The 12,599-nt window shown below is 32.7% G+C and overlaps 1 protein-coding gene across 1 annotated transcript; it reads right to left on the reverse strand.

Annotated features, from left to right (window-relative positions):
- Nucleotides 1–1,950: 1,950 nt before the first annotated feature.
- LOC124360979 (octopamine receptor Oamb-like) lies at nucleotides 1,951–10,472 on the reverse strand. Its single transcript, XM_046815015.1, has one exon. It carries the CDS (start codon nucleotides 10,470–10,472, stop codon nucleotides 8,754–8,756), a length of 1,719 nt encoding a protein of 572 aa, XP_046670971.1. The 3' UTR covers nucleotides 1,951–8,753.
- Nucleotides 10,473–12,599: the final 2,127 nt, after the last annotated feature.

The following is a 12,599-nucleotide window of genomic DNA, read 5'->3' on the forward strand; positions in this document are numbered from 1 at the left end:
AGCATATACGAACAGCACCACAATTCGTATAAGTATTATGCTTTGTTCTACAGTTAGTGTCTCCTGACTTTGTGGGCAGCTCTACTGCTCTGAATTCGTTGTGATTTAATTCTATTCATATTATTTATGTAAGATTTGTCACATTTTCTCGTTAATTTTTTATTACTATTAGAACTGTTATTAATATTATCTTATTTATTGTTAGCATTTATTGGAATCACTGTCTAAGTTCCCATATTCTTCGTTTTTGTACTTACATGAAAGTTACTTTATATACTGGCTTAGCATCTATAATTGGAAAGAAAATACTGAGTGAAAAAGCCATAAAAAAGTCCATGCCAAGAAATACTCGTATTTAATACAGTATTCTGTCGGTGTCTGCAAAAATGTGCAGTCTTGAGTAACTGTAAGCGAAGAAGTCAGCCAGTGCCGGTTTGCTGTTGGTACTGTAAGAACATTGACAAGTAAGCACGAACAAGTCTTGACATAGAAACTCCCTTGCACGCTACCGCCTTATCCTGCGGTTCAGACTGCTAATCGAGTATACAATTCGTGAGATGTCCTGCAAAGTTAAATTAACTTTATTTTTTGTCTTTTTACTCACATTTAATTGGATTCATTTTTATAGGTGGCACAATATTAGATGTGTAAAATGTTCAATCAGAGGATAATTAAATGAAAACAATAATAATTGTAAAATGTAAAATATTTAGCTAGAGACAAAATGGACATACATTTGTCCATGTATTCTCAAATATGTATTTGACAAATTTTGCAGTTCATTGTCTAAGAGCGATTAGTTTTATTTGGAAATTCCACAACTATGATCAATTAAAAATTGGAAAGCTGTAAAAATTCAATGTTTTAATGTCCACCTCATTGGAAATATATTAAATAATAGATTTACAACTCTTATAACAAAAACGTCTTGTCAAATAAATTAAAAGATAAAATTTCAGAATACCTTGGAAGCAGCGTCCCCGCTTGACGTTTCTTGACGTTGCCGTACCCACTATACTTCACTATTGACAAATCGCCAAATAAAGGGTTTCATTTTAACATTTTTAACGATAATTTATCCCTCAATAATATTTTAATGTACACATAGTATCACTAATGTACAATTATCCATTAATTCTTAGGTTTACATACTTACACGTATTTTATTTAATGACTACTCATGAATAAGACATACTCTTAAGTCATATTGTCTTACTTCCAGTGGCTCCACAGGCGATGTTTCTACTGAATAACACGTACACGGCAGTATTCTTTTTAAATACTAAACCAAGCAATCCTAAAACTTAAGATCAGAAATATATGCAGTGTGTTTAAGGATCAATATACTTTCAGTGTAGCATTCCATGATATTTAATTGAAAAGCGCCAACAATTTCAGTAAAACCTGACTTATCTTTAGTACGTTTAAAGTAAGCCTAGTGACAGATACCATAGAAATATTGTAATCTAATATGGAGCTATATATAATGGCATATTTTTTTCAGGTATAATTTTAAAATTTCAAATCGAAAATATGCGTGGAAAAAACACTTCCAAATATCATATTTTCGATGATATTTTTTACTTCCCTTATGAATTACATATGCCAACGTTGGGAGCCAGCCAGCTCACTTTTTTGTACCATCAGTATTCCTTGAAAAGTATGAATATCTGTAAAACTTGTTGTATTTTCAATATTTACTTTCTTTTCAATGCATGTTCGTTACATAATCGTACTAGAAGTTACCTGCACCTCCGTACACGATTTCGTGGGTTTTGAACCTGTTTCAGCACTTTTTTTTAAATTAATTATATTTTCGACCCTAGTTTGAGTTTTCCGTTTTGTTTAAATCTACTAGGCTTTTGGATATTTAATATTAAACATACACGTATCTTCATAACCATTTCAATATATAATACTAATGGGATCACAGTGATAAATTCTTCAAAGTAGAGTGAAATGAAACCTTCAATCATTATATTTTACCCTCAATTTTGATTAGTGAAGGTGAGTATAGACACAACTTAACAGTATTTATACACTTTTATTGACATATGAATCAACAATACCCGTTTAATTTCACGTGACGGTACTCTTGGACTTGGAGTACAAACTGTATATTGTGACGACATATCTGAAATATCTCAATTATGTTACAGAGTTTACATCAAAAATAAATAACTCATATACATATACAAGAGTATTATATAAATATCATACTATATAAGATATAAATATAGTGGTATAAGTTAGGTTCTTCGTACTTCGACAGTGGCTGAATACCTTTACCACCCTTAGATGTTTCAGAAACAGTCTATTACAACAGTTGCACTGATACGATGCAGCTTGGTGACTATTTGTAACATGTTTGGAACGCGTTTGTAATGTTAACTATATTTATATTATTCTTAACGAGTTTCTATAATTGCAATACGTCTAATATAGTATTGCAATACTTATACTGCAGAATTAAAACTAAATATCTTACAATGAATAAAATTGATAATCACATATGAATGGATGAATGACATGAAATGAATAAACACTTCATTTAAGTACATCACAAAAAATAATACCTAACGTTTACGTGAACAATACATGGTTTAGGTCTTATTACTAGATTGACGTACATTTAAATGCATTAAATAATAACTGGAAATAGCATTAAATATCAAACTTCTACTGAAAGATATAGAGTGAAAAATCAATTTTATATCAACTTAAGTTTGAATGAAGACGAATCATATATTTATATTATTAATAAATGTTAGTAACTAAGCATTGAAATATAATAACACAGGTTTTATGTTAATCCTAAGTAATATCAGGTATAGAGACCTGCATGAAATGCATTAATTGTCTAATATTAGGGTTAATTAATTAAAGAACAATCAAAATTCAATTTAGATTTCAAATCAATAAACATAAGTTGTAAATTCTGAATGATACTTATAAATATTTAGGGAAATACATTGATATTTTTTAAAGTATAATAAATAGACTGTTAAATAAATAGGAGGACTCACAATTATTACAAAAGGAATAACCCTTTTTCATTTACGCTGCAGGGAAGATTCTCTCACTGCACCGACAAGGATTTACGATTAACGTTTTATAGTTACTTACTACCATTTGATCTGAAAACGTACTTAAAATAGGTATATTTTGACAAATGTGCAATAAAAACTATTCTAGGCATTCAAACACAAACCCAGTTCGCTGGGAAAATAGTATAAACGATGAAACTATTTAGTTTTAAGAGACATGGATGAATTTTCTGAGATAGTTTCTTTACACATGTTTCAATGCACAGGATTTTGACAAAAGTGTGGAAATTTATCGGAAAACATAACCCAGCACGAATATTGGGTACCTAAAATGTTATATTAGCACTAGATAAATTGAACGAAAATTTAAAAACTATTATTATTACACAATCCTGTTAAAGTTCAAACTTATATGCTTCATAATATTGGCTATTAAATTCTCGAAAATATAAATTTTGTATATGAGAATTCAAATAGCTAATTACAACAAATTTCTTTCATTTTCTTAATTATTTCATTTACTTAATACAAAATCATTTATCATTTAGTAGTAAGTCATGAAACCTTGCGGTGAACATTATAAACAAACATACCTGGTTTTTTTCCAATCCATCAAACACTCCTTTACAAAACTAAAATTTATGCAACTAAAATACAATAAATGTATCTAGATATTACTTTATAAAAATATCATAAACTAATCAATATTCAAGTCAAACTGACACTAATATCAGTTTGTTTGTTGTATAGATTATGTTTTAAAAGTAAACTGTATTTTGTCATTAATAATTATTATATTACACTATTTTGAGACAGTTGCGGCGAATTACACAGACAAAGTTTTGATAAAATATTTATAATATATAATAATTGATGTAAAGTTTCACAACGCTGTGCTTCACCGTTATCAGTACTGATCTTTTCAAACCAAATTAAACTATTCTACATATAATTATGTCGACAAATTTACAGAGTCGAACTGAAAGCCTCCTCCGGATGGGAAAGCCGCTGGTTTTACTTTGACAAAAAAGTAACTTCTGGTAATCCTATAGAACGGCCTTTATAGTCTGAATTTGGACGTGAGTTTGTTATATTTCTGAGGAATAGGTTAAGCAGGCAGGTAAAATAAAATGGTTTTAACCATAGTAATATGACATTTTCAGGAACACATGTTTAAAAATATTTAAATTGTATGGACGGATATGCTTTAATTTCCAGGAAACAAAGCGTCAAAAGGGAAGAATAACCTTCTCACCATTGTTTTTTTCTTGTTAGTAATTAATATTATCTATGCCATGATATTTTTAACATACTTCTATAGTTAATGCACTTAAAACCCGATCCTTTTGTGAAGAGATTTATTAATGAGACTACTGCATTATCTGCTTGGTTCAAATGAAATATACAAACATTGTTTACGGCAAAGTTAAATAAAATTTTAAAACGTTTAATAATCAAACCTAACCTTTTTTTATTATCAGTAAATATTAAATACATTCCTTAGTAAAATTTAAGTTTTAAACATGCATGACATTTTCAAAGAAAGAAAATTTTACTCACTATTCTACTGTTAAAAATAAGACATTACCATATTTAATTGGGTTCTGAGATGCATTCACTTATAATTGATACTCGTGTTTAAAAACTGAGTATATTTAAAACCAAATGGGAATTTACATAAACAAATATAACAACGTATATCAGAGAACACTTTCCAAACTTTTAAACTTTCTTTACTTTAACTAAATACATTGCAATGAGAATTGTTTATAATTACTTTAATTTCCGGGCAGGAATAAAAAAACAAGTAAATTTTCCCACACACGTTCCGATAAATTATATTTTTATTTATTTTGGTTGAGGTGCAAATTTTATATTAAAATAAGATCAAATAAGTTACAACCAATAAGAAACGTACTCAATTTTTACAATCGTCATAAAGCTTGAAAGTAATCTGATTTTATCTTTCTTTGTCCAATAAATAGCTTGATGTCATCTTAGAATTACAGAATTTTCTGAATAATTCACTGGATTAAATATCATATGTAAATAACTGATAATATTTTAAAACTTATACATTTTGTTCTTGGAAATATATTTAATTGAATAAAACCAGCCTAGAAAACCTGTATTGAATACTCTTTTATAGATGTGAAGAAGTTACATTTTAAACTTTATCATTAGGATGTTGTCAACATACAATAATTCCATACTAAATTTGATTGTTTCTAGAAAATTGCGGTTTTGTTTGGTTTTTAGAAGAATAATCCACCTATTATTTTTCCATATAATCCTAAATAATACAATAAACAAGAAAATATTTAGGAAAGATTACATTTAATTCAAGAACATTAGTGACGTTTTCTTGAAAAACTCACAAACACGATTTTTCAGCGGTCCATCTGAAGAAGGCTTTCTTACACTTAGCGTTCTGATCTCTAGATGCTAAAATTTGTCCAGACTTAGGTTCATGTATAACTATTGTATTTAGAACTGCACGCTTCAGGCCCTCACAGTGGCCAAACTTGAACTTAGATACAAACTACAGTACTGTATATTGCACTTACTGAATGTCTCTTTATTCTGGTGCGATTCGGGCTTGTGTGAACACCAACTTCCGTAATATATTGAATGTTATTCTCATATTTCTCTTATATAATGTATAACAGTTATATTGAATTATGATCAAAAGGTTAAAAGTTTAAATTCAATGTAGTCCATCTTTATTTTGAATTCCAATTAAAGTTTGGTTCGTTAAATGTCATTTAATACATTTTTCAATAAAAAGTGTTTTTACATTAATTTATATTAATCTTTCCTCCATCTTGAAATACCTATGAACATAAATGATAATCCCCACATTCGTGATTATAAAAAGATACTACACATTTTTGACCTGTAGTAAATAAAATTTAGAGTCTTATACTAATTACTAAGGAAGTTCTTACTTTCAAGATTAAATTACAAACGAGAACATGGCATGAATAAAGAGACATTCATGACAAGTCTTCCATATGGAATACTACATATCTGCTGAGGCCCACACATATCTTTAACGATACACTCCTAAGTAAAGTACCGTAAATAAACGTAGTATATTTCTTGTTATTCTTATAGCTGTACAGTATTTCTACGGTAGTACGGATCCAAAACAAATATCCTAATATATTAAGTACAGCAAGACAGTGTTATGGAGTATTACATTCATCATTCCAGACTATAATCCATCAAACTCATGTAAATGGTGGAATCGTTCCCTCAATTACAAATATTCATAGCATTAACTAAAAAATAAAACACTTATTTGGACTAAGAAAATATTAAATAAATAGAATATACTAGGTAAAACTATTATTCAAACAGTGTTTGCCTTGAAAACATAGAACCACAACATCAACCGGTTAATTTAAATCTATTATTCAAGCATCTTATTTTAATTTAGAGAAAATCATTTTATATTTTATTATTAACAGTAAATTACCATATGAACATGGCATGCAATAATGCCAACACCTTTGTATTTCCCACCAAACAATCATTTTATGGGTAACATAACTAACTAGCCCTTCTTAAACGCAATAAACATTTTTAATTCATGTACGTAGGACATTTATTGAGCTTCTTAAAATTACGCTCTGTCCAAAACAATTATTACCTACATAGTATTGTTATCACGTTGAGTTAACACAATTATGTCTAATGTTACATTACTTTTTTGTTTTCACCTTAGAGTGAACGCAAAGAATTACGTAAAACACAGACAAATCAGTATATTAGTTCAAATGTCCTAAAATTAGCAGAAATATCTCCTCACAACTTCCTGAAATGGCTGAAAATTTCATAAATTAGAATTTAATATATAACTTATATTTTATTAAACTTGAACAGAATACCTAAATTTTGTACATAATATATTAGGATACTAGAAATTCTGTAATAAATATTGAAATATATCGGACTTCTTAATTATTTTCTCATATAATTGTTACCAATTAAAACAGTGAGAATACATCTTCAAAACCAGGTGTGTACGACGCTTCTTTGATTTATATCAATACAAAACACCATATATAATAACGAATATGAAACTTAAATATGTTTTTATATGAAAAGGCATGCATTCTCCATTATACGCTAATTATTACTAGTAGGCTATACAGTTCTAGTGCGTTATTAAGTTTGAATGAATTGCATAATGTTATTAATTTACTCTAAAAATTTAATAAATTGATTTGGTAAAATTTAATTAAAAAAATGTAATAAGTGTATTAGTTATCATTTTAGAGTTCGTGACCACCCATAACAGACTAACTACAATCCTGTAAACTTGTAATACAGTAGTATAATATGTTTATCATACGCAATGTTTTACTATTGATGAGGAGGCCCCAGCAGATAACCTACAGAGTGTATAAGCTTATTCTACTAAAATAAACTTATGCCGTGTAGCTACTATACAAGATTCTCTATGTTTTATAATAATAGTAATGTACTGAAATATTCTATGAAAATAGAAGAAAAATCTTTACAAACTTCTTAAAAAATTTCGTATACATACGTATTTAGAAGGTTAAATGCAAGAAAATGCTCCTTCTTAACCACTCATTCATTATCATTCTTTTTTATACGTTTAACGGTGAAGATGGAAAATATATATTTAACTATTTAGTTTTACAATTAAATCAATTGGCTTATATTCTTAAAAAACTGTGTTAATTACCTGTAAGCCTCTGATATAAGTATTAAGTACAGCAATTACAATTTAAATAAGTTTGATTATAAATAAAAACTACCATTTATAGTTTCTCCGATTAAAATATTCTAATTCTCATTGTGAGAAGCAAATTGACATTAAATGTTCTCTTGAAACTGGCATACATTGGTATTGTGAAATAAGGTAGAGCTTGGGTCAATTGTCTTAGGAGTTATTTGCTTTATCCATCTTAATATATGCATACATTATAGTATACAGTAGCAACGATTGTTATATATTTTAAAAGTAAACGACTATGTATTAGATATATTTAATACAAGAATTTTACAAAAGATGTTCACAACTTAACAAACCAGTTGAAATAAAATAACTTAAAATTATTAATAAGGGTTAGTGTAATGAGAGTAGGAAAGGAGATTACATTTTCTAAGAACGTTTAAAATGAGATCAATTATTTGCAATAACGACTTGTGAAACATTGTGACTTACAACATACTTTAACGTAATAAATGTGATGTACGTATTACGTATATGTTTCTATTTCTCGTACGTTTATACGGTATAAATATAGTTAACAGTACAATCAATAGACGGTTACTAATATGGTTGTAACGTTGATCTATTGTCAACAGAGATGTCCAAGTAATGGTGGCCATACCAGGAATAATTACGGTAACTACGGTCGGATATCGGTAGGTCCAAGACCAACTAAGATCTTCATGTGATCCACAATTTTCGTCTAGGAGTGACGTTGCACTACAGAACCTCGAGCTGTACTCTGTATTCGTCAGACTTGTGATAATTGTAGTGTGGTGAAGGGATAAGCTGCTATGGTCGTTCTCAGTCGACGCTTCCTAGAGTCCCAATGACTACAGCGGGATGGAAGTGTCGTTGGCCTGCTGTTGTCAGGGCAGAACTCCCATGATGTTGATCATCTCCGTGACGAGTGCCGCGGCGATATGGGGCGGCCGCGTCATCCCCTTACTCGAGGGTCATCTCGAGTCCGACGTGCCTTCGTTATTACCCTCACTGTCCTCACCCAACGAGTGATGAGTAGCGTTGGCCGGTGCATCGTTGTTGTTACACGAGGAGCTCCTGTCCCGCTCGCACCTCCTCACTCCTAAGTGTGATCCGTCGGAACCTCTCCTCTGATACCTGGATTCCCTTCTCGTCTGCTTGCTCGAGCAGAAACACCTGCATATGATCCTCTTGAAGGCGAAACGGAAGTCTTTACTGAATAAGGCATAGATGCATGGATTTATCGCGGAGTTACAGTAGCCCAGCCAGAACATTATGGAAAACGCTACATCGTTTATGCACTCACTACAAAAGGCTCGGAACAGGTACATCGTAAAAAAAGGTAACCAGCAAAATATGAAACCCCCGACTATGATTCCTAAAGTCTTTGCCGCCTTGGTCTCCATTCGGAACCTCTTCACCTGGGCTTTTATGTTTCTTTTACCCATTCTTGATATGAGTTTTGGCTTTGCATTCTGGTTGCTCTCGTCAAAGGTGGGGGACGGAGAAAGGTCTTTGTTTATCGAAGAGTTTAACGACTCGCCGAGAAGTCGAGGTCTGGACGAGGTACTGTCAGGACTGGTGCTGCTCCGGCGACCTCGTCTGTGTGACGTCGCCAGCCTCGCTCCTGTTACCCGGAGGTGACAGTTGGCATCACTGGACCGGAACAGAGTGTTCGTGTTCGAGTTCTGGTAGTGCACGGCGTACTGAGGGCCCGAAGACGTCGGTGAGGAGGATGAAAATGACCCTGACTTCGAGTTAACACTGCCACCCGGAGGAGAAGTATTGTTGTTCGCTACAGAACTGATTGCGTCACTACTAGGATAACTTACACTAATTTTGATTTTCTCGTGTGTTCTACTCGCTCCTTTTTCCGACCTTCTATTGGAGGCCCTATGCACTCTAGTGTCCGGGGATTTCCCCCCACCTGGAGAATTGTTAACACTGTTGGCTGTACTATTAGTTGTGGTCGTGCTATTACTTCCACTGCTACCCTGCATCACTGAACCCCTCCCGCGGTGTATCCTTAGAGTCAGTCTCTGTTCGTCGAAGCGGTTTCCGATCGCTCTCGTTCCCTTGGTCGTTCGGAAGCCTTGGTTGATTGCTCTTGTCGTCTGGACCGCCGCACGGTAAATTCTCCAGTAGAAGAACAGCATCACCAGCATCGGGAGATAGAAGGACCCCAGGGCTGAGTATATCACGTAGCCCGTCTCGTCCGTCAACTCACAGATCCAAGGGCATTGTGGGTAATATTGAGGCTCCAGAGTGGTGGGGACATTAAGGATCGTAGCGCCCCCAGGTGTCAGTGGTCTTCCAGTAGATATAACCGTCTCGTTTCTGGCAGACCACACTCTAGCTCTAGACGTGCTGTTGACTATAGGCTCTTCCCCTCGCCACCCTAATAGAGGAGGAAAGCAGATAACGAAGCTGAGCACCCACACGCTGGCTATTAGGATCTTGGCCCTTCCCATTGACATGATGCTAGGGTAGGTGACAGGGCGTGTGACAGCCACGTAGCGATCTAAGGAGATGGCACAGAGGTTCAGGATGGAGGCTGTGCACATCCACACATCTACCGCCAGCCATACCGAGCACCAGAGGTCACCGAATATCCACACCTGAAACAATGAACAAACATTGAGTATTAAATTAGATGTTACAAAAATAATTAATTCGTTAAAAGTTACATGCATTGTTATCATTTTAAACACTCGCAATTTTATGGGAGAACATTTAAAAGTAATCAGTCAAATTTTAAAATAACAATCACCGTAAATATCAGATTTTAAAGCAGTCAGGAACACGCTAAGGAAATACCAACAAATTACATGTAAACAAAACAATGGCGTAAGCAATAATGTAAAGTTTAGTTGGTTATTTCTGTTTATTAATTTATTGTTAGTATCAAAGTAATATAATTAATTAGTAGGGTCACTGTGTGTTGGTATTTCACTATTGTTTATAATTCTTGAATAAATTGATTTTTGTCACTTAATTTTCCATAATACAAAAAGTAAGGTACATTTTATTAAAACACCTTAAAATAATTAACAATATTTTAATTCTTTGCAAATATTGATAAAAACTTCAAAACCCATTAATTTATCTATATTTAAAGGTAACTGAGTTTTAAATTTAAAATTTTGTCACATTCTTTAGTGCGATTTAAATCACGTTTTAGCAGAAAATTATAATACGTACATAAGATGAGAAGCAAGATCAAGGTTCGTTACAATCTGTATAACATGAAGAGTTAAGTGGGTATAAGGTGCAGGAAAGTGGTTCACATCAAGGCGGAGACCCCGAGACAATCAATGAGAAGATACTCGAGCATTGACGTGGGAGGTTATGAGATGGTTCGTTGTGTATTCATAGGTCGAGAGCCCTCAAGTCGCCTGCATCCACACTCTTCTCCAGGGATTTATGTCTCTGTCTGGCTCTGTTGTAACGTAATAAACTGTTTTATACTCTCAGTTATAATACCAACAATTAAATATGCAATTAGTTCACACTATACTTATGTCGTAAGTCCAATTATTTAAGTAATATAACTGTTGGGGTTAGAGAGTATAACTACAATTCAGAAATTCCACCTTTAGTTCGCTCTCATAAAAAACCATGCAAATCGAAATTAATATTCTCTCAAAGTATTGATTAGTGTTGCTCGTTATTAAACTTCTTCCTTATGAACAGGTTCGAAAATACTCAGTATTCTTATCACAGTGCAATTCCTTATATCAACCACCTTGAAAATGCTCCAAATACCAATGTCGACATTTTCTGTCTATCCTACTCACTGCTGAAGAGAAAAGTGTCAGATCTGTTTAGTTAGTCTTTACCATATGAATATCCGTTTTATTCATTATTTTGAACATAATTTTAATTATTGTTATTTTGGGTCCTATGATCCTGCTGTAGTATTCAGTTATCTACCACTTATCTGTTATCCTTGTTTAGTTTATTAATAATTGTGATTACTAGCTCTTATTAAGTATACATACATTATAACTATTTATTGTTGTTAGTTGTTGTCTGCATCTAATTTAGATTATTATTTGCTAATTTGTTTTCTTGTCAGTCTTGCAGTAACTTTTCATAGCGTATAACACGTTATATAATGGTTTATAGTGAAATAAATTGGTGTATTTGAATATAAGTTAAGCACACTGTATTGTAGAAATTGTAAGAATGAATCATCAAACTCAATTAAAGCGCTGAAAATATTTTAGACCCTAATTATATTAAAAGAGCCGTGAGTTGATTCTTTTGACATGAAGTACATTTTCGAGAGCTACATACGTATATAGTTTTTTGAACAGAGAAATAAAGAAAAATAAACTTTTGCACCGTAAGTGAATTTAAACACATGAGAGTATGCACCTTTTAACCGAAGTAGGCCTCTCAATCCTACGTTTGTATATTTTTTTTTCATCGGAACAAGGCAGCACGTATGGTACTTGAAATATCGTAGACTGAAAGTATATAACAAGGGCTAGAAGCAACCTCATTTTGACTGAAGTAGATTCCCAATATCTCTGTATTTGTATTTTCATGATCAGAGAAACAAGGCAGACTCAAATTTGATGTTTTAAATATTCTTCATTTGAACAAGAAAAACTCCTACACGTTCTGAATTAAGGCTCAGAATAAACTCTGGTACTCTTAACCATTAAATGCCGGGACACACATACCCGCGCCGCACCCGACATGTGAATCGGCCGTGTGTTGGCCGTCATACGGCGAAAGAATTGCAGCACAGTTTTCAACCTGCAAGTCCACACATGTCCGCACCGACACCAGACCGTCGTCGCCGCACCGTG

This window comes from Homalodisca vitripennis, chromosome 4, assembly GCF_021130785.1.
Source record: "Homalodisca vitripennis isolate AUS2020 chromosome 4, UT_GWSS_2.1, whole genome shotgun sequence".
Taxonomy (NCBI): Eukaryota; Metazoa; Arthropoda; class Insecta; order Hemiptera; family Cicadellidae; genus Homalodisca; species Homalodisca vitripennis.

Excerpts from the sequence above, each read along its gene's own strand:
- LOC124360979 (XM_046815015.1), bottom strand. The coding sequence starts at position 10,472 with ATGCATGTAACTTTTAACGAATTAATTATTTTTGTAACATCTAATTTA.